At 51.0% G+C, this 26,014-nt stretch overlaps 1 protein-coding gene across 11 annotated transcripts in view; it reads left to right on the top strand.

The window, feature by feature from the left end:
- Positions 1–1,264: 1,264 nt before the first annotated feature.
- The window catches only part of TLE3 (TLE family member 3, transcriptional corepressor), a 50,443-nt gene continuing 25,693 nt past the window's right edge, over positions 1,265–26,014 (top strand). For 7 of the 11 annotated variants that reach the window (XM_030814669.1, XM_012507523.2, XM_030814668.1 and 4 more), the window contains exons 1-6: positions 1,265–2,447; positions 2,961–3,061; positions 3,583–3,646; positions 4,645–4,689; positions 23,325–23,387; positions 24,902–24,976. In XM_030814669.1, the coding sequence (XP_030670529.1) occupies positions 2,424–2,447; positions 2,961–3,061; positions 3,583–3,646; positions 4,645–4,689; positions 23,325–23,387; positions 24,902–24,976 (372 nt within the window). In that variant the 5' untranslated portion in view covers positions 1,265–2,423. Of the gene's footprint in view, positions 2,448–2,960; positions 3,062–3,582; positions 3,647–4,644; positions 4,690–23,324; positions 23,388–24,901; positions 25,007–26,014 lie in introns of all 11 variants that reach the window. The other 4 variants (XM_030814667.1, XM_030814665.1, XM_030814666.1 and 1 more) reach the window with 1 other exon arrangement.

The raw sequence follows: 26,014 nt of genomic DNA, 5'->3' as shown, positions 1-26,014 counted from the left end.
GCCCCGGGGTGCGTGCGGGCTCGCGGACTTGCGGGGGAGGGCCCCGGGGGTCCCGCCTTGGCCGCCCACCGGGCGGTGCGCGCTTCGAGGTCCACTCCCTGCTTGCTCGTCTACCCCGCCGTAACCCCGAGCGCGGGAGGGCGAGGCCATCGGTTTGCGGGCAAACTGGCCCCGGAGTCGAGTGGCCTGTGCGACTAAGCGGGGGATCCGGGGGGCGCGGGGCAGGGGCGGGCGAGCGGGGCAGCGTCCGCGTCCCTCGGGGTGTCCAGGCTGGCGACCGAGACACCTACAGGCTTCCGCCAACGCCGTGACACTGCCGGGAGCAGGCCGAGCAAACCAGGTGGGAACTCGGAGTTCCCGGGCCTCGGCGGAGCAGGGTCCCGACCCCATCCCCAATCCCCTCAGCCTGGGGATGCAGTGAGGAGCCCGCGCGGCGAGGCTGCGGCGAGGGTGAAGTTGTCCCCACGGGGAAGGCGCCCCGAATGGGGCCAGCCGTGGCTGAGCCTGTTGTCCACGGGCAGCCGGGTCCTTCCATCTGCGCTGCCCGCCAAGCCAGAGTCCCTCAGACTTCTCCTCGCAGGCAGCCGCCGCACATCAAAGGAGCTGTTTATTTGGCTTTCTGAAAAGAAGGGCGAGTGAACAAAGGAGAGCTGGGGGCTAATGGGGGGGAGGCGGGCAGAAGAAGGGGTGAAGAAAAGGGGACATCCTCAGTTCCAAGCAAATTTTTAAAGGTCGGAGGCAACTTTAGGAGCCACCATTTTATCAGTCCTGAATCTTTTGAAGTGAAAACATTAAAGTGACAAAGTGATTCTGTTTGTTTTATAGTATCTAATTGGGCTGCTTTGCAGACCTAATGAGATTAGAGGGAGGAATCGTTCGCCGCCGCTGCAGAATAAACTGATACATTACTACCAGCCACAGGTTTTGAAGATTGTACAGCTTGTCTTATTTTCTTTTGTTGTTATTCCTCTGTCTTCCCTCTTTCCTTCTCCCGCTAAATAATTATTTGCTAGTAGATCGTGGGAAAAAAAAAGGAGGAAAAAAACTCGAGCAGCCCAGGACTATAATATATATCTATTTATTATATGTCTTTCGGTTAATTCCTGATCTGAGGAGCGCTGTTTTTCACTCCCATGCGAAAGTCACCAGCGGGTAGGGCCTGATTGCTACTTTTCATGCATAGTTTTAGACACAAGAGGGCATTGTGACGTCGCGCCCAGCGGCACCCAGTCGTAGGCCGAGTCCCGCAGCCCCACGTGGGGGCCCCGCGCTCCCATTGGCCAGCGCCGGACGAAGCTGCCACATTATTTTGTTACTTTTCAGTCCCTATTTGGAACTGCTCTCGCGGCAGTTCAGACCTCGTGCTCGTCCCCCTCGCCTGTCTGTGTGTGGTATCCGTAGGTCCGGGGCACTTTTTTTTGGTGTGTGTGTGTGTGCGCGCGTGTGTGTTGGGTGTGTGTGTTTTGAGGGTTTGCCGGGGCGCGGAGAGGAGAGCCGGGCCGAGGGGAAGGAAGGAAGCCGCAGAGCTCCCCGGTCTCGGGCTGCGTCTCCCCTCCAGCGCTCTCCTGCCTGTGCGCTCCGAGGCGGCCGCGGCGGTGGCGCCGAGCGCTCCTCGCTGGGGACGCGGCGCTCGAGCTGGGAGCAGCGAGAACCCTTTGCGGAGGCTTCCCGTGCCCGCTGGAGTTAGGATGCCAGGGCGTTTGATTTGCACCTACTGAGCCCGGAGTTCCTCCCCGGCCCTGGGAAGGGCTTGCAGCGGCGGCGGCGGCGGCAGCGGCAGTAGCAGACGGAACAGCAGGCTCTCCTCTCCGAGGGGGGGCGTCGAAGCGCCCGCGCCGGGCTCCCGCCCTCACCCTCCGGCGCTCCTGCGGCCCCAAGCCACCACCTCGTAGCCCGCGTCCTTTTCTCGCCGCGAGCCCCAGGCCCGGACGCCTCTAGGATCGCACCCGCGCGCCCCGGATGCTTGAGGCTGCCCCGGCGCGTCCCCCTACAGGCGCGACGCGCTGAGTGACCCGGAGGGGGCCCGAGCTCGCCCCAGGAGGGGCCCCCGGCCTCGGGACCCCGCGCGGGACCTGCTGGGGAGCCGACGATGTCCGCGCAGTCCCGGGCATTGACGCGCTCGACGCAGCCCAGGAAAGGCGGCCGGCCGCTGCCCGCCGAGCCCTAGGCGCACAAAGCCCGCGCCCGCCGCCCGGCCCCGGCGCCCGCCGACGACTTTGCCGCCTGCTCCGCGGCTCTTTGTCTTCACTTGGGGCGGGCGCCCGACTCTGGGATTTCGCTGCGAGAACGAGCTGGGGGGGCCGGGGACGAGCTCTCGGTTTCCCGGCCGCCCCCCGCTCGGGCTCGGCTCCCCCCTCCCCCGCACCTCCCCGGCCCGGGCTCTCGGCGCTTCCACGCTCTCGGAATCACGACCCCTCCCTGCCATGTATCCGCAGGGCAGACATCCGGTGAGTAATTGCAACTCGGTTTATTTAAGCATCTATCAAGGCAGGGTAAACGAGGCAATTTATCTGGCACCTCCATTTTGCTTGTTGCTACCTTTATGGTGTGTGTGTTTGTGTGTGTGCTCTCACACAAAGGAGATGCGGCCGGGGGGCGCCGTTGAGAGAGGAGGTTAATTCCGCGCGAGTGGCGCGGGGGACTCTGCTTGTGTTCCAGGGGGAGCTGTTCACGCGGCCCCCGGCCCCGCTCTGAAGTCTCCCAACTCACCCGGCTTGTCTCCCGCCCCCGCCTTACTGGGGAGAGGGAGGCCCTTGGTGAAAGGCATGGGAGCCCCGCGGCCGACGGGGAGAGATGGGGCGCCCCCCCTCCGCCCCGTCGGAGAGCTGAGAAACTTGCTGGGAAGGTTCTGGGCTGAGGGTGGCCTCTCTGGTTGGGCGCCGCTGGGGAGGGGCCGGGGCCGCTCTGAGCGCCGTCTCAGGCCCCCGCCCCCTCCCCTGTCTTGTCTTTGCGGGCTCCAGGCTCCCCATCAACCCGGGCAGCCGGGATTTAAATTCACGGTGGCTGAGTCTTGTGACAGGATCAAAGACGAATTCCAGTTCCTGCAAGCTCAGTATCACAGGTAAGGCCGGTGGGGGCCGCCCCAGGGCTGGCGGGGAGGGGCGGGTCCCTGCGCGGCTCCTGCCATCCCCCGCGGGGACAGAGGGGGCTCCCAACCCAGGGGCGGCGGGGCAGCCCGGGCCTCCGCCTTTTGTTTCCCCTTTCCGAGCGCGCCGCCTTAACCCTTTACTGCCCGCAGCCGCCGGGCTCCCAGCGCCGCCCGTGGGGTCCCCGAATGAGGGTCTAGGTCGCGGCGAGCGGGTTCACTCCGGGTTCTGGGTGTCGGGAGCCAGCGTCAGGGTCCTGCTCCCCTGCGGCCGTGATAAGTCCTCTGGTTGGCTCGCGGGAAGTTTCGAATTGTTTCACATCCCTCTCCCCACGGCGGGGACCCAAATCCCCCCGCGTCCCCAGGCTGTGGGATAATGGGGGCGCCCCTGGGGGGTGTCAGGGAAGTGGAAAAGTGGCTCTAGAGGCCCTTGGGTGGGGGCCTCAGAGGAGGCTGTCCAGGCGCCAGGCCTGAGCCGGCTCCTCCTGCCCTCGCAGCCTCAAAGTGGAGTACGACAAGCTGGCAAACGAGAAGACGGAGATGCAGCGCCATTATGTGATGGTGAGATGCGGCCGCGGGCCTGGGGGGCGGTTGAGGCGCCGACCCCGGCCGGGGGAGCGGTGTGGATCTGGGGAGATGAGCGCCAGGTCCCCACCACCGCCCAGCCGCAGGGCGGCCCTGGGAGAGGGCATAATCTGGTCTTGCCCTCCCCTTCCCCAGCTTCCATTGCCGGGGCCACTTGGAGGAGGGTGAGTGAGGGGAGGAGCAGAAAGAGAAACCCCAATTCCAGGCCGGAGACTTCTGTATTATCTTTGTGTGCCTTTAATTTGTGTTTTGAAAGTTTCCCAGGGGCTGATTGCCATCGCCCTATCTTGGCTAGTAAGATAGGATTGGACCAGCCCATGTGAAATTAGGGTTGGTAAAAATCTCTCTTAGTGACCTCCTGGGAGTGTTTGGAAACTTTTCTGCTTTGCAGCTGGGATCTAGCCAGAGTGGGACAGAAGCCCTCCTTCCCCAGGGTGTTGTGAGGAGTGGAGAGGCCTTATAAAGCTCTCTGCGTCCACTCACCTCCTCAGGGATCCCCCAGCTGGGTATCTTGTCCACGCTGGGGCAGTAGGCAGACTGTCTTCCTTTTGCCCAGCAAGTTTTAATCTTCATTTGTGAGAGGGCACGGCTCCCTGCACTGCTTTCCACATAAGAGGCCTTCGACACAGTGCTAAATAACTCTCAGAGGACAAGAGGGTCCCAGTGTACACACGATTCCCTGTTGAACCTGAACCTTGTATAAACAGGATATAGGGCACATGTGGTGCTTGTGGGAGGGAGGGCCCAGCTCCCCTTACTACCACATATATAACGTTCTGTTGAGATGAGAGGAACACTCGCCCTTGTCAGCTCTTAAACCGCTCTGTAAGCTGGCCTTGGGGTTTGATGTAAACTTCTTTAGCAAATGTATCGTAAAAGTATGATTTGGCCAAAACCTTTCCAAGAAAAAAATGATTTTGAAAAATGATCAGATTTCTGTGTTGTCTGTTAATAGCCATTCTTTTTACTTTTAGTACTATGAGATGTCCTATGGCTTGAACATTGAAATGCACAAGCAGGTAAGTGCTCTTCTCTTTTAAAAATATATTTCATTTTTTAAAAACTTATATATGTGGACTTCTTGTGTTCTCTCGTTTGAAAGTGAGCCTGGTTCTTCGATTCCTCCCCCTTCTCCTTGAAGAGTGAATGGATCCAGTCCTTGAAATGCAAGGTCTGAGGCTTTGCTGATTTTTTTTTAGACACGTTGAGCTTTTAGCATTTGAGCTTGTGAAATTAGTCCTGGTCTTGGATCTTGGTGGAGGATAAAGGACCAAAGGGAAAGAAGTTGTACCTCCAGGATCTGCTTTACAAACTCCTGAAAGCCCAGAGGTGGCTGGCTGCTTTTATCTGTTTTAATGTAAAATTCTCAAGAGGAAATGCAGGAGGATTTTTTTTCTTTCTCTTTTTTTTTCTTTTTGCAAAAATGTGATGTTCTGCCTTGATAAGATTAAACTTCAAGAACCTTAAAAGCCAGGCTGAGCTGTCGAAATTTAAGGGAACGAAGCCACTAACTGCTTAAAAATATAAAGCCAGAATGAAATACAACTTCAATGCCTTGCATTGACAAGATGGCTTTCTCATCTCTGTCTTGATTTGAAGGCAGCCGAATTCCCATTTTACCGAGAAGGAAGCTGAAGCTCCTGGGTGAAGTAACTTGCCCAGGGGCAGCCTAGCCAGGACTTTTGAGATGGCTGGAGGTTTAGCTCAGCTTTGAAATCCTGAAGTCAAACCAGTTTAGCTAGTGTGGTGTCGTTTGATGGATATGTAAACTACCTGGTATTGTCACTCTTCTAATAACAGTATACCTCAAACCGAGCAAATACAAACACCCTTTATCTCAGTGCATATCAGTAACTAGTCCCAGTGCTAGGCTGGGCTGTGGGAGAGGCCTGTTTGTGTATTTGTGTTCTGAGGAAAGGCTGCCTATAATTTGGCTTGGCCAACGATTAGAGTTGACTTGGCACGTATAAATGGAGCAGGCAGGCCGGTTGTTCTTTTTAACAATTGGTGTTCATGAAATCTCAGAAGGCTGTTGACTCATTCTAGCCTTTGGTGACCGTGACTTGAATGGATTTTCTGCTCTAAATTAACAGTCATTTACAAGGTTTCAATTTTGCTCTTTAAGGAGGCAGGACCCAGGGCAGGTGAGAAGGGCAGGTGACCCTGGAAAGTGGGCAGATTCCTACCCACTCGAGTGGCTTCCTGTAGAGCCTTTGGGATCTGTAGTTTCCTTTCCCCTCCTGGAGGTAGCCCCAGTGTTGGGTGAAGGGAAGCCAGAAAGGGGCCTGAGTTTATTGAGCAATGTGTGGGAAGCCAGCTTGTGGCTTCCTGAGGGATTAGTTAGTCCCTTAGGAAGGCACATGAAGGCTACCATGTTTTTACTTCTTGACACACAGAAATAATAAACAGACAGGGTGTTATATGTAAAGATATTTTTCCTTGGAAAAATAGAATAGAGACAGGTTCTGCAACTGGAACGGGCCAGGTCCCGGAAGAATGCTTGAAATGGAACTGGGGTCCCAGGTGTTTCAAGGACCTTGGGGTGTATGCAGGGTGCCGCTTCCTCCCTTTGTCTACCCTCTCTTAATTTTTTTTTTTTCCTCAACGCTTAGTATCTTGGGTGTGTTTAAAGAGGGTAATTGCACCCAGGTTTAAAATTTATAGCAGCAGTTATTGTAAGAGCTTGGTAATTAAGGTGTAATGTCTCGTTGCATGTTGAGGTCTGCATGGGTGGTGTTCCGCATGTCTGTGAATGAATGGTGCTTTGGCGCTAAGAATCCACCTTGGCTCGCAGCAGATCTGTTCTGTGAGTCCTGGGGATGCTGTGAACGCAGGAAGAGTTAAATATCTTAACGCATTTGGTGGTGGGGTTTATATAAAGAGCAGCTGTGTACATCTGGGATTTCTGGCCATTCCCCAAACAAGGTTCTTAAGGGGAGAATGCCTGGGGTTTGGCTACGTTGTCTCATTTAATCCTCTCAGCTGCCAGTAGTGGATAGAGGCATTCTTTGCCCCCTTTTTATAGGTGAGGAAACTGAGGCTTCAGGGAGGCCAGGAGGGCAGAGCTGGGACTCAAATCCAGCCCTCTGGCTTCCCCACTGGGCACTTTACCTTGATTGCCACTCACCTTTGCCCTCTAGCCTGAGTTCCCAGCCTGAACATGTGTGCTCTGAATGCGGTGGCTTCGCAAGCTTATGGCAGTCTCTGAGTTGGGTGAAATCACCCTGTGGCTGTGGAGGAACAAAGAGGCAAGGAGGTGAAGAAACCTGTGCCGTGAAATGCAACCCTGACCTAATGGAGCTGGCCACTCCCTAGGTTTGCAAGGGTTCTGTAGAAGAAAGCCCTGCCACTAATTGTAGCGTGGGTCTTGGGTGCATTTGGCGAATGGTGGTTAGGCCTGAGCAAACAAGTTTATCAGCTGACCTGTTTAGCGGTTGACTGGTGTTTTATCTGCACACACAATCAAGTGACTGGAGTGCTTGAATTATTCATGCAGTGTCCTGCCCTCTAGACTTGACTGTTCGTGTGATTACATCTGCCTGGAACAAACAGGCTGGATTCTTCATCTTTAAGCTGGGGGGGGGTGGGGACTGTCTGTACTTTTATATAATAGATGATCTACAGAGCTAGCACCTTGGGAAGTGTGGCAGTCCTCAGCCTGCGCGCATACACGCACACACACTCCACCATCACCGCCACATATTTTTTTAAAAGCTCTCCTTTGCTGGCTCTATGGGAAATGCCAATTAGCTGGGAACCTCGAGTCCTGCCAGATGGGCCCGGGTATTGACAGAGGGCAGCTGATGAGGTGCGTCCAGCCCGTTTTTATTTCACTGAGAGGTTAAACTCACTGTGGCTGGCTCCTTCTCTGGCTGTTTCTCTGTCTCTCTCTTTTTCCAAGCTGTCAAAATCCCAGAGAAGTAATAAATGGTTTCTCCTCCTACTCTTCTGCTTCCCTCCCTAATTATGGTAAAGCAAAAATTACAGAATCACAGGCCTGGCCCGGGACTTCAAGAGGTCACCCACCTCCACCAAGCCCCCTGCTTCCAGGCAGAATGTCAAGGATGGTTCAGAGAGGCTGGGGAGGCAGTGATGACTGACCGGCTCATCAGTTGCCATCTTGTTTGTGCAGAGGCTTTCCAGTGTCAGCCACAAATAACAAAGCCAGCTTAGAACCAGGGGCCCCAGAGCGATTGCCATGCATTGGATTTGAGGCACTGGCACTCTGAGAAGCTGGGTCAGGCAGCCTTTTCACCCACTGTTGGTGAGCACTGATGTTTTTGAAAGTGGACTTGAGCCATTTTGATTTTGGGGCAGTGTCATGCCAACACAATACAGTCACCTTTTTCTGTGAACTGAACGACCTTTCCTGTAAGTTTCTTTTTGAATCCTGGAACTGGAAGAACCCTTTGGCTTCTCATGCAAACTTTTCAAGTTACAGATGAGGAAATGGTAGCCCAGAGAAGGGAAGCTGATGTACTCAGTCATACAGTCCCACGTTAGTGGTAAAGCTGCTACTGCTGCTTCCCTTCCAACCCAGGACTCTTTTCTGTAAGACTCAAGAAATGAAGAGTGCTCCTTTTCTAATGTGTTCTGTGTCTTTAATTACTATTGCTTCTTTCTGTGTTATTATCCAAACAGGCTAAGGCTACAAAACTGGCCCCACCAAAGTCCAAAGTACCCCATTTCGGGTTGTATAATCATATCGCTGAACCCTTATTGTCCACAGTCCTGTTTTGAATTGCCAGCTATTTGCACAACTAATGATTTGATGTGTGTAATAATAATACATAATGCATAACTAGCAATCCCAGAGGAAAGACTCACAGACAGGGAAAGGTGGTACAACCTGTGAACTTTTTACCCTAGCCATGGGGTGCCATAAACACAGGGCTGAGGTGGGAAATGGAAAATCCCCATTTGTCACTCCCCTCCCCTCCCCGCTGTGGATCTTCTCATCTAAATGATAAGGGGCTCGCCTGGAAGATCTTGAGGCACACAGAAGTTTTGTTACCACGGTGAAGGTGCAAGGTACAGGTGGCCAGAAGGAGCTACCAGGCAATGAGGTTACAAAAGACTCTGCCCAGGAGTTGAGCCTATCTTGATAGGAGAGTGGGACCACTTGCAAAGTAGAAAGGGTCAAAGGTCCTTAGACTAGGGAAGTGCCTATTTGTGTGGCATCTGAGTTGAGCTGTGAAATTTTTTTTTTCTTTTTTGCCAGAGTGCTGGCATCCAAGAACCCCCCCTATGCCCTGGTATCTGTCTTGACTTTTCCTGCCACATTGATCTTCCCTGGAACAGACTGTAATCACATGAGTCCTCGCACTGAGTGGGTGCCTGCCTCGCTCAGCTTTGGGGTCTGCTGGGCTCCAAGCTCCCTGCATGCTGTCTAGCTAGAGGGAGGTTGCCCCACCCCTCAAGACTGCCTTTGGACCCCTTTTCTCTAGTTGCCAGTGGGAGTGGTAGAGTGGGGGTTTCAGTGCTTTTGGGGTCTTTTCCTTCTTGTGCATTTGTCATTGAAATGACCCTGTGAGATGAGCAAATGGCCCCTTGTCCTTACTTTACAGATCAAGGGGTGGGAACCTGGCTCCTAATTCAGGACTCATTCTCTGAACTCTCTTGGACCAGGAGCCCATGGCAGACACAGAGTTCTGTCTTTCCTTGAACTCCTCCTTCCCACCTCTCGGAGGAAGGCTCTAGGCTGTTTGTTTCCATTTTGTTGAAGGAGTGAGTCAGTCAAGGAATAAATCTCCTTTTGCTTTCTACGTGGGAGAATGTCGTTCTATCTCATTGTTTGTACAAAATACTGGGACACCAGGGGCAAACAGGTGACAAAGACCTAAGCTTGGCAGTGTTTTCCCCTGTGATCTGGCACGCATTCCTCATCTCGTTTTTGTAGGTATGAAGGAAGCTCCTCTGCTGAGGTCTCTATAGCACTTAGTATGTAATAGGTGCTCAGTAAACATCTTGGTTTTTCTTCAAAATTTATTCAGGTTATCTGAGAGTAGAGTTCCGATTCCCTGAGCCCTGTGAGTAGGAAGTGGGGATTTTAGTTGTGGGCTGGCCGCCCGCTCTGCAGGCTTCCTCCTATGGCCCAGCATCCAGTTTCTTCATCAGTGAAATGAGGGGGTTGGATTCATTCCCAAAGCAGTTATTAGGGGACTGGGATGTGCTGGGTGTGGGCAGGGGTTGGTTACACAGCCGAATAAGACACCATTCCCTCTGCGGGGGAGTCGGATGTCTAAATAAGTAATTGCAATGCAGTGAGGTAAGTGCTAATGTGGCCCGAGTGTCATAGGAGGAGCACCCAGCACAGAACAGCTTATTCTTCCTGGGAGAGGAGAGTCGGGTGAGAGCGGACTTCACTGAGGGCTTTACTTGTGGCGAGTCTGAAAGGGAGGGCAGGGTTTATGAGGCAGAAGTCGGCAGCCGAGGCCCCTCCAGGGTGGCAACAGCTCGCGGCAAGGCAGTGAGATATGTTCTGGAAGCCACACGTCTTCGGAATGATGTGGGGCGGGGACTGCACTTGGGAAGTGAGGCGAGGTGGTGACATTTTGCAGCAGAGCGATCTCCAAGGCCCCTCTGCCCTTGCAGTCGTGGCTCCCAACCCAGTGGCTCCCTCCATCCCTGCACGGCTGGCTCTCCAGGGCTGGCCTGAGTCCATCTGCCTTGGGGTGGGGGCAGGGGTCCTCTCTGCGCCGTCTGTGGCCTGCTCTGCCTGCTTTCCTACCGTAATACGCTGCTTTGAACTTTATTCCCCAAAGTGGCATTGTCTCCCTTCTCATATTGGTAATTCTGTAATGACTGGTTATGACCCGCCCCCTCCCCCATATTTAATTCTCATCAGCCCAGCTCTCCACTTTGCTATTAATGATAGCAGCCAGCAAAATAGCTTTCAACATGCCATTGACAGTCTGGTTTAAGAGAGCACTTGAAGTAGTGCTAGACAGCTGAAAGCACCCATAATTGTGTACCAGAGTGAGAACTGCCTGCTCAAGGGCCTTGTTTTTATATGCTTAAAGGGACAATATCTTGTTTTCAACAAATGCTCTCTGAGACTCACAGCCAAGATGCTTTCTTCCTTTTTCTCTTTCCTTTCTTCTTTTGGCTTTCTCTTCTCTTTCAAAATACATATTTTAAAAAAAATTCTTCATAAAATAATTGTTCCCTTCAAATTGGGGTTAAGGAGAAACTTAAGGAAGGGGGAAATGTCCTGCCGCCGTGTAAGTGGGGAATATTTGGTGGGTTTGTTGTTTTGAAGCATCGTCCTTTGCAGGCAGCAAGCTGTGGGTCAGCCTTGCCCTACTGAGGGTCCTTAGGACCTTGTGTTTCTCAAGGAGGTAACGGAGAGTCTGAATTCTTGTCAGCATTGATTTTGAATTCTTTTGTTTGCTAAGGATGTTGCACAGTCAGTGGGCTGTGGAGCTGTCACTGTGAATGTTTAGGCAGAGGCCACCTTCTGGGGGAGGGCTGGAGGAGAGAGAGGGGTCACCTTGTTGGAGAGTCGGGCCAGGACCGCTAAGGAATCAGATTCTAGGAGGCTGTTTGCTGCAGAGTTGATGGCCCAAGAGGCGCATCTGGAAATCAACAGGGTGGGTGGGGCAAGGACTTGTATTCTTCAGTAGAGGTTCATACCAGGCTTGGAGGGTTAACCAGGGGGCCCGTCTAGTCCACCCGGCAGATTTTATCTGAGAACAAATACTTTTCTCCCCTTCACACCAGCCGACTTCATTATTGCTTTGAAAATGCAGTCCTTTGGAAGAGGTTTCCTTTGCCTCTGTGTCACCAAAGCCCCCCATTGCCAATGTGTCCTGTGAAGGGAGAAGAGAGAAGCAAGTTCCCATCTGTGGGGCCTGAGAGGCCAGGGAAACCCTGTTGGGGCCTGAAGTCTATGTTGTCCTGTTCTCTCACAGGCTGGCTGCTCTTGGTAAAGGGTAGGAGCATGGATGGGCTTGGCTTGTGTGTCTCAGGTGGTTCCTTCCATCACCCACCATGTGAATGATAGGATCCAGTGTTCTGGCTGCTGCCACCACCAAATAATCCCAGGGGAAGTACTTTGCTGAGGACAAACTGAAAAATTTGATCTTCCAGATATTATAGATTATACTGCTATGGCCCCTTAGAATTTCTGTAGCACTTGATTGCAAAGCAGATTCGACATTTTCATCTTAGCAGCTAAAATAATGGGTATTTGGGTCCAGGACAGACAGACACCAGGATAAAAGCATCGGAGCATACCCTGAAAGCTTGGGGTGTGAAGATGACCTGTGTACTAGAGGGCTGTGTTCTCAAATTGGGATGGGGGAGGTGAGGCCTGTGCTGTGACAGGACTGAGTTCCATGAGGGACAGGACCATTTTGTATTTGTTTTCACTAAGGGTCCTGAACCCTGAGCAGTGCCTGGCCCATACTGGATACACAGTGTGCATTTTGTTGGGACTTAAGGAAGGAAGGTAATATTCCAGCTCAGGGTTCTCTCTGACCCTGAATAGTGTTATGGACTCTTTGGGAAGGATAGAAGCATTCTTAGTTTTCTGACAGAGGCCTGTAGGCTGCAAACGTTGTGATTGTAGAAAGAGTTGTAAAGGTGTCATGAGCCTTTATTTAAAAGTGTCTTTAATGTATCTTAGGCATCTTTTTCTTTTCATCTCACACAATGGACAGTTTAAGTGCAAAAGGGGAAGAAGGCAGGGTGGGGGTGCGAAGAGATAACCCGGAGGAAGAGACGACAAAGCAGAGATGGGGAAGAGACCAGTGCTGAGTGGGTGAATTGGTAAACTCGGCTTGCCATGCCTTGGCTGTTTGGGCATGGAGTTCCAAGTGTTGTGGCCTTATCTCATGAGCCTTTTAAGTTTAACTATTGTTCACAGCTCTTCTACTGCTTTTTTTGTTTGTTAATTTTGAATGAAAACTACTGCAGGCCGATAGAAGTTTTTTCATTTGCGTTTGCGCTGGAAGGCTGACCCTTTCCTCAAATGGAGACTCAAATGCAGAAGAGCTCTTCCCACTAGTGTTTTAGCACTGAACACCAAATGCAATCTGGGTATAGGAGAGGGCTCTCCCTTCCTGGTCAGCCATGAAGACTTGAGGTTTAGACTCCACCACCCTGCCAGCTATATGACCAAAAGGTTGGAGGAGGCGGCCTTTCACCCACTCCCCAAATCTTTGCGTTGGGCTAGCCCTCGACAGGTCTTTGCTGCGTTTGGATCTGAAACTGATTAATTCTGATAATACTGGCAGGGGCATGCTTTGGAACCGGTGATGCTTTGTGATTTCTGCTGGGGAAAATGAGAAGAGGAAGGCAGTTCAGTGCGGACTAGTGGACAAGGGATGGGAGTCCATTCTAGCTCTCTGGTGGGGGTGAGGTACAAAAACTTCTATTAACCTTCCTAGCCTCTGTCCAGGAAGAAGTAGGACACTCAGAGGGCTCAGAAGCAGCAGGTGATGCCAGATGGTCTGGATTGAGGGTCCAACTGGTCGGGTGGGATAGAGGAAGGAGGAGCAGGGGAGACAGAGGAAGTGAGCCTGTTGGCACTGATTGGTCAATAGGTCTTTAGCTCGTCCTTAAACCCTTACCTGCTTCTTTTCCTAGAAGGAGGCCCCTTCCTCTGATCTCTCTCTCCAGTGAAGCAAGCTAAAGTCCAGTTCTTATTTTGCTTTGCCTAACAGCAGAAGTCCTGGGGAAAGACAGGAAGAATTGAGATTGATGGTATAATCCCTGTCTCCCATCCCTCAATCCCTGGGATTTCATACTTTATCCCAGAGAAATGGGGGATCTCCATGAAGCCAGACTTGAAATGGGGGAGAAGCAGCCTGGTTTACAGCTCGAAAGATGTTCCCCTCCCCTGCAGGGTCCTGCCGCTGTTGGCCTGGTGTCGGTCTCCATGTCACCCAGTCCTTGTGTGTGGCACCCACAGGCCTGGCCTGCAGGAACTTGAGAAGTGTCTAGATACCCCTTTCTCTTAGCCTTTTGGGTTTTCTCACTATTCTCTTACCTGGTTTTTTACCTTACTTCTCAAGAGACCCCTACCCAGCTCTTCCTCACTATCCATTTGCCCAGGAATATTGGGCAAACTTCCTTCTTAAACTCCCAGGATGTTGAATGCCCATTGGGCCTACTGGGTGATGGGTGGGGTGGGTTCCCAACAAGCCAGTTTTTCTTGGCCAGTGGATTCCCTTTCTCCCTCAGAAGATCACAGGTTCTTGCCGGGTGATCCTGGAGAGTTAGGTGTAGAGCACCAGAAGCTGGGAGATTTGTCTTCATGGCTAAGAGGTTGGCTTTGGAGTCAGACAAATGTGGGTTTGAGTCCCAGATCAGTTCCTGTTGGTGTGTGACTTTGAGCAGACTGTTCGACCTCTGTGATCTTCAGTTTGCAGTGGAGATAATACTAACACCTGCCTGTTGCAGCAGTGCTGCCCAGTAGAACTTTCTTCAGTGATGGAAATGCTGTATGTCTGCACTCTTCAGTAAGGCAGCCACCAGCCACGTGTGGCTCTTAAGCACTTGAAATATGGCTACTGTGACTGAGGAACTGAGTTCGAAATTTAGTTACATTTAGCTAGCCACAGGTGGCTGGTGGCTTCATAAATTGTACAGTTACAGTTACAGGGAGTGCCGTGAAGGATGCATATAGCCTGCTCAGCACAAAACCTTGCACATGGAAAGGCCGAAGCAAGGTATTCTCACAAGGGGACAGAGTCCCCAAATTGTCAAGGCCTCAGACACAGAGGACAAGATCCTTGGTGTTACATATGTTGTAAGATTTCTCAGAGCCTTTTCCCATATGTGACTTGTTGGCTCTACAGTCCTGCAGCGTAGGCACCGTGGGCGCCATGCATCAGATAGTAGCACTGATGGTTAAAGAGGTTAAGTAACTTGCTCATTGTTGCACAGCAGACCAGCGGCCAGCTCAGAACTGGAAACCAGGCCTGCTTCCCTCGTGGACCTCAGTGATCTTTATCCATAGGCCATATCAAGATGAGGTCTTCTGTGGTCTTCCCACATGTCCACTCCCAGACCACCATACTACAGGCATCGATTCCAGTGCTGGGAAGAAACCAGATGAAACCTTTAAGAATTCAGTAAAACATGAGCGTCAGCCACATGTGGATCAGGGATTCCCACCCTGGACGCTGTTTACATTTGGGGCTGGGTAATATTTTGTGGTGAGGTTGTCCTCTGTGTTTAGGATGTTTAACAGCATTTCTAATCTCTACCCACTAGTTGTCGTTATCAGTGCCCGAGTTGTAACATCCAAAAATGTCTCTAGACATTGCCAGAATCCCTTGGGGGAAACAATTACTATTGGTTGAGAGGCCTTGTTGTAGAGGAAGGAGTCTGGCTCTAACCTGGGAGATTTGCTTACCACCTGGTCTTCCTGTGTGGTCTTCCTGTGTGACAGCTTCTTGCCCTCTCTGGGCCTCATTTGCCTCATCTGTAAAATGAGAGATCAAGTGGTGTGGCTTGGGAGGAGGTCAGTTTGAGAAGGAGCATATCATATAAAATAAGTTTCTAAATGACTGATCTTGATTTTCGTAGCCTAAGAAATGCCATCACTCCTGCCTTCCTTATTTGGAGAAGGAAGACCCTCTAACCCTTTTTATTTTAATTTATGGAAAAGGTATGCTCTTTGGTTGTGAATAAGATGGTAGGTAGATAGAATGGGGCTCTGTCTCTGCCCCTCACCTTATTCTTCCCTCATGCCACTTGGGTTTTCCAAAGAGTCCCTGCCCTTAAAAAGTCCTAGCCAGCATTTCATTTGTAGTGGTGACTGGATGGGGGGAGACCCCCAAAATTTAATGAGCTGTCTCTGCAAGGGTAATGTGACTTTTACAGCCTGTTGAGGGGCAAGGGGAGATTTGCATAATGTTCCAAGGGGGATTAGGTGGCTGGGGGTTGCCATGGCAACCCCACAGGGATGCATTGAGAATTTTTCCTCCTGGCAGGAGTTGGCCAATGGAGTCTGGGAAGGTGGGGGAGGGGGCAGGGGGTTATCTGAGGGGAGGGAGGAGGGGGAAGGAGAGAGGGAAGGGTGGGGGTGGTGTGCCTGGGATGAATGGGCAGTGTTGGGGGAAGGTGTAATCTGAAAAAGCACTCCCTGTTCTGTCTGTACAAGCAAGCTCTTTGAGAGCCATCTCCCCCAACAAGTAGGGGTGGGAGGCGAGCAGAGTTTAGTGTGTTTGGGAACCAAGAAATTAAAGTGAACAAATATTTAAAGATTATTGGATCTTGTTAACAGGAAGCCTGGTAGATGGAAACTGAAAGTCTGAGGAATGAAACTCTTAGAGTCCTAAAGCCAGGAGGGACTTGAGCTGTCATCTGGGCCCTGTGGTGTCTGCCTCCAAGTCTCTGTTGGGTCTCCATGGAATGCTCCCAAGGGCAGGGCACTCACACAGCACCTAATTCATTTTTGAGAGCTCCGATTATTACACTGGACTCAGATCGGCCTTCTTTATTTGGAAACTGAGGCCCAAGTGCAGGGTGGATCTGGGCTAGGAATGCAGGACTCTAGACTGTATGTTGCCACCTGTTTCCGGGGTTGGGTTGCCTGGATGTATGCTAGCTTGGCCTAACCATCCCCAGTTCCCTTACACTGTAGACCCCTGGAAGAAAAGGGGAGGTGGGATTCCTTTCAGGGAAGTGTGCAGGAGGGTCGTCCCAACCCCAGCAACCCCAGAGTCCCTTGCCGTTGATTGGTCCTAACTGGGGAAGGGTGAGTGTGTTTCCTCCTCCCTGCTCTGGCTCCTCACTGTCATCCTCACCCGCCTGTGAAGGGCACAGGGGCTGGTGCCCAGAGTGTCCTCACAGGCCGGCTCACGCCAGCATCCGCTTCCATCCCCCAGGAGACAGATCCTCAGGGTCACGGAGGGGGCTGGGCCTTTCTTGTACCAAGTCCTCCCAGCATAAAGAATTCAGCAGGCTTCCTCGGAGGGCATAAATATTTAATGGCGTTGTAGTTATATATAATTTGATCAATATGTCAGTGCTAAAAGGGCCTTTAAGAAGGCTCACCTGTCATTGAGTGATCTGTGATGTGAACCTTCACTAGCCCCTCCAGTAGCTGGAGGGGCTACATTTCCCAAGGCTGCTGCATGGATCATTTGTTGACCCTCCTCCCCTTCTTATATTGTAGCACTGCTTCCCCTGAGAGCCCATGGCGTGGATGGAACAGGGCCTGAGAACCCCACCCCAGCTTTTGTTGGCTGTCCCCTGGCCCCCCCATGGATTTCTTCCTCTGTTGATAAAACACCCACTTGCTTTATTTCAGTGTTCTCTGAGCTCAGCCTAAGGAGAAACTACCTGGCAAGGAATATCCTCTTTTAGTCAAATCATTGAGGGGCTTTCCATTTAGTATTGCCTAGGAAATGCAATGGGATATTTTAAGTTAAAATTGCCCAGACGTGGTATTTTTTTTTTTTTTTGAGACGGAGTCTCGCTCTGTCACCCAGGCTGGAGTGCAGTGGCGCAATCTCGGCTCACTGCAAGCTCCACCTCCCAGGTTCATGCCATTCTCCTGCCTTAGCCTCTCTGAGTAGCTGGGACTACAGGTGCCCGCCACCACGCCCAGCTAATTTTTTGTATTTTTAGTAGAGACGGGGTTTCACCGTGGTCTCGATCTCCTGACCTCGTGATCCGCCCGCCTCGGCCTCCCAAAGTGCTGGGATTACAAGCGTGAGCCACCGCGCCCGGCCCCAGATGTGGTATTCTGAATCTGGGTGATTGGCGCCTGGCTGCTGGGAGGCTTCTGGGAAGGTTGGGGCCAGGGCCACCTCTTTCTGCACAGCCTCCCACCCCAGCTTTTCCTTGCAGCTCTGGGATTTAAATCAAGATGAAGCAGACTCTCTTCAAACTCCAAGGACTCAGTCAGAGAAGTAGGTAAAACCTGATTAAAATTTAAGAACCTTAGAGCTGACTGAGATGACACCCCCAAACACACACGTTTTCTAGAGGAGTAACCTGAGACCCAGAGGCCTGCTGGGATGAAAATCGGCACTTCACCATGGCTTTGAAATGTAATTCACCTTTCAAATGGGCAGATCCCTTCCTCATCTCATCTTTCACACACATCCGCAAACCGGTCTCCAGACTCACAGTACCATGCTCTTTGCATGATGCTGCCCTGATTTTCCGAAGAAGAAATCCTCATTTCACAAATGTAACTAGAAGCCTAGTAGCATGGGATGGCCGCTTGCCTGTCTAACAGACGTGGAATTATTTCCTGCTGAATGCAACAACTTGGAGAACCCTGGCCTGGTTGTCTTAGCCTCACCAACCAGTCTTCCTTTTTGAATCACAGAAACTGCACAGTAGGGGCTTGACACTTAGAAATATGATATCATTGTTCCTGCCTAGAGGCTCTTCTACAGTGAAGCACAGTTTTGCTGATGGACAGATTTGAATGGCTCGTGCTCTGAAGACTGGTCCTTGGGACCCAGCCCAGGTCAGCCAGCTGCCCAGCCACCAGCCAGCATCCATCCACATCTCAAGGTGGCTTGGCTCTTCTCTGCTGGTCTTTTGTAAATTCATGTGATGCTCTGTTTTGTGGATCTTTATGGAGGAAAAGATAAGCTGCACAACAATTCGGGGATATTTAGGGTTCTAAAACTCTAAATTAGGGCTCCTAGATCTTATAACGTTATCTAGTTAATCCCTTCATTTTGCAGACAACGACATTAATGCCTAGAGAAGGGAGGTGATTTGCCCAAAGCCACACAACTAAATGGAGACAGAATTGGAGGTAGAAGCCAGCTCATCTCTGCGTGGCATTGGAGCATAACACACTCTTTAAAGGGGCAGTTTTCTCTTCTCCTTGCCTTTATTTGGCTGAGGTTAAAAGGAATTGTGCATTCAGAGTCCACAGGTACACACGACAGGGCAGTTTACAACTAACTAGCAGACAGACTCACTGGTGGAAGTAGCTCTCAATGGTGTGTTGAACACAGTCACCTAAATTAAATATAAGGGCAAGGACTGGCTGGGTGCTGCAAGCCCAGGAGCAGGAGGTTGCTGGGGGGTACAGATCAAGAGCAGGCTCCATCTCCCTTAATTTAGTGTCTTGGGTCAAGGGCCAGGGATAGTCTGAAGTAGCAGCAAACGTGAATACTAGACTGTGGTTAGAGAAACAGACTTTTAGAATGCTCAAGTACCCTCGGTTTACAGCAAGATGTTCAGAGGTCCTGCTTTAATGAGGAGATGATCATGCAAATGGGAGCTACTAAGGCGCACGGAACAGATTGCTGTTTGGGAAATTACACTTGCCCCCCACTATCTTGTTTTCTGTCATTTATTTGCCTAACAATCTCGACAGAGATGCAGAGCAGATGTTACTCCCAGCGCCCAGTTGGTAGTGCAGATTCCGAATGTAGCAGGACCTCTGTCCCCATTTCTCTGAACTGCTTCTCTCTCTGTATCTAGTAGATTAGTTCCTTCTGAGGAACAATGTTTTTCCACCAACAAAGCACCTGCTTTGAACCATACTTGAAAAGAAACTTTCAAAGGCGGTACCAGCCTCCCTGAATACCTTTTCCAAAGTGTTTTCCAAAGGGAGCCGTCTTCCCACCTCCCACCACCTCTCAGGTTCACTTCTGAAGACCTGGCTCAAAAGCAGTGGCTTTGTGGGACCAAGAAGGAGGGAAGGATGGAGGTAGGCCTCTGGAAACTACAGCTGCCTTATTGATAACAGATTGCGCCGAGTTGCCAAAAGGAGTTTTCCAACATATGATCGAGTTCCAGTTTGTGATTTGTGACCTGTCCCAGTTGTTGAAGTCACACTTGATTTTTTTTTTTTTTCCTTTTTTGGAACTGATGTTTAGAGCTTGTTTGAGTTGGATCCAATGCTGTTTTAACAGCTGTTCTAATCAGAAGTGCTGTCAATTATTAACCGTAATGGTGGGTTTTCTTTCAAAAATATTTCTCTAAGCTCTCTTGAAATGTCAAAATGCGGCTTCTTGGTAGGAAGTCGTTTAGTAAAGTCACTTAATGGCTGGGCATCAGTTTCCCCATCTGAAAAGTGGAGATGTTGACAAGCACCTTCTCTGTGGGGTTACTGTGGATGCACACATGGCGAGTTGGGTGGGCGATATCAGCGGTCATTACTGTTGTTAGGAGGGCTTCTGTTAAGCCGGCTTTCCATTTCCAGGAACTTCCCCTCCCCCAAGCGCCACCCTCCAAAAAATAAACATTTCTTTAAAATGTTGAGCAAACAGCTTTCCTGTTCATGCTCTGATTCTGCAGAGTGCACGCAGCCCATTCTCAGGGTTGGGCAGCCTTTGTAGAGATGGAAGAGGCCCAATCCCTGCTTCCACTTTGTGGGGAGGCCCCAGGAGGGTACTAGCAGATGATGATGGCACAGTGACAGCTGGGAGGGATGGGATGTGCTTGCTTCACGTCCCTTTCCCAGGGGAGGGGCTGGGTTTACGTTGGGAGAACTTTTACCGTGAACCAGGAGGTTCTCCCAACGTAAGCCCAGCGCCTCCCCTCTGCCTGCCTCAACCCTACACAGTCCTGTCTTGTGACGTGCCAAAGTCCTTCCTGCCATGCAGAGAGGCCTCTCTTCATGGAACATGGGCCTCAGGAAAGATAGCCTGAATGCCACTACCTCAGGCTTGTGGAAGGTTCTGTATCTGTGTGGCATTGTTGCGATAGCCCTCAGTTGATGCTTGTTTGTGGTGTTGTGAGGGGGGAACTACTTTAGGAGGGTGGAGGGGTAAGAATGAGAGAGAACTTGCCCTGAGCCACCCAGCTGTGGTCACCTGGTGGCCCGGATGGCTACATAATCCTGGGAGATCCCTTGTCCTCATAACCAGAGCGAGCTGGGCTCCAGACCAGCCCTATGGGAAGATCCTGTCTGTGGGAAGCCTTTGGCCACATGTTTGCTGAAGGGTGTGGGGAAGGGCAAGGTCAGCTACTTTTCTTTTTTGTCAACTCCCAAGACCCTGACCCTTGGCCTGTTTGCCAGTGGAAGGAGGCCATAGCCAGAACCCTTTTATAATCACCCTGCCCCCCTGCTCTCCCAGAGACTGTGAGAGTTAATAGTTGCTGAGGAGGCCACAGTGACTGAGGATGTTCTGACCTTGCCCCCTGTCTTCCTGGCCGTGGGGAGGAGCAGTGGCCAAAGACCCATCTAGGTGGCTTGCGATTGGCCTGGCTTAGGGGTGCCACCCCACCCCGTTGGTGAATGGCTTGGGCCACTGGCCACCAAGCGTATGTCAACACTCCATCCACCATGGCCCCTCCCACAGATGCTGCCCGTGCTGGGGCAGGCCCAGATCCACAGCCAGGGGTCACTGCCATATGAAGTCTCAATAAATGCAGAGATGCCAGTGATACTATTCTTTGGGCCACACATTTATGGAGCACCTACTGTGTGCCAGGCACTGCTCTAGCGTTGTTTAAGATAACAGGCCTTGGACCTGTGAGCTTCCTAAACAGTAAGGTTGATTTCTTTTGTTTATTTTTGTTTGCTTTTTGTTTTTACATATCTTTCTATTCTTATTTGGTGCATGAACTCAAAGGTGAGCAAACTTGTTACTGTGCAGGTTTGGAGTGAGGTGCAGCCTATGCTTGTTTCTAGAACTCCTGCCCTATCCAACCCGGACTTTTTGCTTCATTCCCCATTCCTACTATCAGTTGATTTAGGCAAGGAAAAAATATGCAGAGTGAAGAAGGACTCTGTTTGGGAGAGCTCTTCCCACTTAACTAGATTAATAATTTATATAATGATTATTTAGTAATCCTCCTGGGTTCCTTAGAGTATGAATGACAGGTGTCTAGTGGTTGGAGAAGCCAGGGATGCTATTAAAAGCCCTACAGTGCACAGAACGGGCTCCACACAGCAGTGAATTATCTGACCTCAGATGTCAATAGCATGGTGTTTGAGAAACCCTGATGTATGGTGTCCTGGCTAGAGTGCCCCACGCATGTGTCAATGTGGAGTCCCAGTGGGTCTGAGCTGGGCAGTTTGGAAGTGGGGACCATTGTTGACACAGTTGGCCTGGGATATGAGTGACAGTCCTTCATAACAGGAATTATCTCTCCCCAAATGCCAACAGTGGTGCTGGCTGGGAAACACTGACTCTGTTCCTGAGGAGCTAGAGTGTTCTAGGCAGAAAGCTGACAGCAGTGATTCCTGATCCTCTCCCCGCCAGGAACCCCCACTGTAGCGGACAGGCTCCGTAGGTTGGTAAGCCCTGCCACCATGGCTGGCAGCCCATAACACAGGCCTGCAAAAACCCATAAGGCTCTTTAGTGGCCAAGGGTGGAGGGGGTGGAGGGTGTTAGCCCCAGGAATTCTCCCGAGGTCCAGGGTCTATTTATGCGCCTTTGGATTGTTTTTATTTTAAGTGCACAAGGATTTCTCATGCAGAATCATTTGACATGCAGATGATCACAGATTTTTAAAGGCTGTTGTCATGGTTTTGTCTCTGAAAGATTGCTATGTGCTGATGAAAGCTTTGAAGCCAGCTTTGGGACCTCAGTCCTAGCGGGCTCAGGATTCAGAATGAGATAAGAAAAGCAATTCTGAGAGTCGTCTGTCAGTGGTTCTAGGCCTTTCTATCTGGACTCAGTTAACCCTTATAGCACCACTCTTGATCTGAGATCTAAAGTTTACATAGGATGCTGGTAGAAACTGTTGACTTTCTAAATGCAGTCTTTTCTAGGGTGTTGGGAGATGAGGCAGAGAATTGATCTACCTTTCTAAGATTGACTTCTGTGAGGGATTAGGGATCTAATGAATTACATCTCTGAGCAGCCTCTTAGACAAGGCAATGCTATATCCTAAAAAATGAAGTGTTGGCTGGGCATGGCGGCCCATGTCTGTAGTCCCAGCCCTTTGGGAGACCAAGGTGGGCAGATCACTTGAGCCCAGGAGTTTGAAACCAGCCTGGACAATGTGGCGAAACCCAGTCTACAAAAATACAAAAATTAGCTGGGCATGGCGGTGCACCTGTAGTCCCAGATATTTGGGAGGCTGAGGCAGGAGAAAATCACCTGAGCCCAGGAAGTCGAGGCTGCAGTGAGCCAAAATCATACCACTGCACACCAGCCTGGGTGACAGTGAGACCCTGTCTCAATGGGAAAAAAAAAAGAAAGAAAGAAGGCTTAATGGTAGGATTTTAGCCTGGTAGCATATATATGGGGGAGGGATTGATCTTGGTGAGGGAGAGGCTAGTCCCAGGGAACCCTTTGCCGCATAGGACCACTTATCAGCTTTGTCCCATTTATCTGAGAGCTCGTGTCCTGTTGGCACTGGGCACCAGTGGGCAGAGCAATTCCTTTCTCACTAAACTGTGTTTCACTCTTACGATGGGTTTTGCTGGGTTGTTGGGGGTGATTTTTATTTCGTTTTGCTTTAATTAGGGATTCCATCCAGAGGATGCAAACTATATTCTGAAGCAGACATGTGGACCACCTCTGATGGAAATTGGAGCTCCCTCAAATGTAGGCAGCCTGGCTGCGAGGGAGCTGAAAGAGATTTCTTCATGCTGTGGATTTAGCTAGAGCCTCCTGGCAGGAGGCTGACTGAGGACAGAAAGGATGGAGCCCCATGGAGAGGGGCTGTGGTTTGAGGGGAGTTTGCATTTCCACTTGTCTGTGACATTTCAGTGACTTGATTTATTTGCCTGAGCTTCATGTGGTCTCCTTGCCTTTGCAGACAGAGATTGCGAAGAGACTGAACACAATTTTAGCACAGATCATGCCTTTCCTGTCACAAGAGGTAAGACCTTCTTTTATTATTTCTTCCTTTTCTTTCCAAATCAGCCCAGTGGCTGGTGGGGTCTCACTGGAGCCTGAGCCCCAGCCCCAGCCCCAGCCCCATCCCCAGCCTCAGCCCCTGTCCATTCATACTGACTGAGCTGACAACCTGGAGATTTCCAGAGCCTTCTCCAGCTAGTCTGGAGGCAGGGGGCCATGCCAGAGGGACCATTTGCTCCTTCTTCTGATAGAATTGTTTCTCTGCCATCGCCGGAGTCCAGAGATGGGGGTTCTGGTATGCGACCTAACCATCAGTGGGCAGTGGGTGCCTCTTTCCCATCCAAACTAGCATCCCCAGCCCAAAGGGGACCTCAGTTCCTGGTACAGAGTGCCCTTGCTGGGAGCATGACCAGGTAGTCATGTCACCTTCTAAGCCTACCTTCCAAGGGACCTCCATTTGGGACAGCGGCTGGACCAGTGGGTGATTTGAGATAAATGCCTGCAAAGAAGCCCCCTGGTGCCGACCAGACAGACGGGTGGACTTTAGTGGGCTCTGTTTCTTTCCTCTGATTTCACTCCAGGCAGGGCAGGCCCTGCCCTCTACTCCCACTCAGTGGCTGGGACCATGTCAGCTCCCTCATGGACTCCTGGGTCTCGGACACAGAATGGTGACCAGTAAATGATTGAATTAATGTATAAGAATCAGATATGGCAATGCCCTCGGAGTTTGCAGCCCAGTAGGAGAGAAAGCTGTGTATGTGGCTGGTACTACCTCAAGGCCAAAGGGAATTAATGCAACCACTTTTTAAAATAGACTTTATTCTTTTAAGAGCAGTTTTAGGTTCACAGAGATTTCCCATATCCTCCCCACTATCAACATCCTCACCAGAGTGGTACATTTGTTGAAACTGATGAATCTGCATTGACACATCATCACCCAAAGTCCGTAGTTTACATTAGGGTTCATTTTACCACTTTTTCTTTCTGTATCTGTTTATCTGGAAACATACTTTGTTTTCTCTCTATTTAGACAGGTGTGGATAAGGTATATGTAGACATACTTTTTCCCCAAATCCTTTGACCGTAAATTGCAGATATCCTGACAATTCACCACTAACTACTATAACTGCATCTCCTAAAAACGGATACCATCCTTCATGATTACAGTATTGTTACCATGTTTAGAGAATTAATAATCATCCTGTAATATCATCTGATATCCAGCTCATATGCAAATTGCATGGAAAAATTTGTGTGTGTGTGGTTGACTAATAGCCATCTTTTGGCATGCATCTTTATTTTAGAACTTAAAAGGAAGTTTCAATTACAAAACTAATACATGCTCATTGAAAAAGGTCTAAAAGAGAAAGTAAAATGGCCTGTCACCCTCCCCCCCTACTTGTGTTCTGTGCCTGTTCAGTGGGGCTCCTCTGTCTGCTCTGGGCCTCTCCGAGAGGCCCTGCCAGTGCTGCACAGCCCGTCATCTCCTCTGTCCAGGAGAATGGCTGCATCTAACGCACACCCTCTTCCCTCCAGCACCAGCAGCAGGTGGCGCAGGCAGTGGAGCGCGCCAAGCAGGTCACCATGACGGAGCTGAACGCCATCATCGGGGTACGTGGACTCCCCAATCTGCCTCTTACCGTGTGTATAGCCCTTTTATTCCTCTCATTTATCATAACCAGAGATTGACCCTGACCTTAGCTGGCCTCAAAGAATGGCGGCCCCAGGGCTCCGGCTTCTACAAGCACCCCGAGGGCTTGGACCCATGTAGGGCTGTTTCCCCCTTGGCTCCCAGTTGCCTCCTAGTCCTCAAACTAAAGGGGAGCCAGACATACCTCAAATCCACCTCTTCAGCCATCTGCCTCATCTTCCACTGGCTTTTGGTGTCCTTGCCATTGAGGAGGGTGGGGACCTAGGGTCACCTTCAAGGCCAGGCCAACTGGCCAGTACCTGGCCACCTCCTCACACTTACCCCGGGGCCTGTCTGCCTCTTCCCTGGCACAAGTCTGCCCTTCTTTGGCCGCCTGGGATCAGAACAGTCTCTGCTGTACTGTTGATGTGCATCGTGCTGTGGAATTTGGGTTTACGTCTTGCTGTCCCATGCGCGAAGCTGCCTGGCTGAGCATTCATCATGTACGCTTGTGAACTCCAGCTGGGGAGCCAAGACTGACTTTCCTGACTTTCTAGAAGTCCCGTCTCCCCTTTACACAGGAAGACATACCCAAGAGTGCTCTGTGAGGCCCACTTCCGGACTGGCCCCTTAGTGGAAAGGGGAAGCTGGGTCTACCTGGCTTGTATCTTTAATGCATTTCTTAGGTTCAAGTGGCATCTGTCTCCTGCTTGCTGCTTTGGTGTGAGGCTAGTGACATTTAAGATAAGGACCTGAGGAAGAAGAGTATTTTTAGTGTGACTTTGGGCAAGGCTCTTACCCTTGGGGTGTACCTGTCCACCTTTCATCTCTGAAATGAAGGGGGTGGACGGGATCACTGCTTCCCAGTCCACGGAGGAGCTTCTGGACAGTACAGATTCAGGGGTACTTGCCCTAGAGGTCTTTTCCATAGGTCTGGGGATGGGACTGGAAATAGGTGTTCCTAACGATTTCTAGATCATTCTGAAGTGTAGTTAGGCTTGGGAAGCAGTAGACTGATT

Source organism: Nomascus leucogenys, chromosome 6, assembly GCF_006542625.1.
Source record: "Nomascus leucogenys isolate Asia chromosome 6, Asia_NLE_v1, whole genome shotgun sequence".
Taxonomy (NCBI): Eukaryota; Metazoa; Chordata; class Mammalia; order Primates; family Hylobatidae; genus Nomascus; species Nomascus leucogenys.
This window is presented reverse-complemented; position numbering and strand designations above follow the sequence as displayed.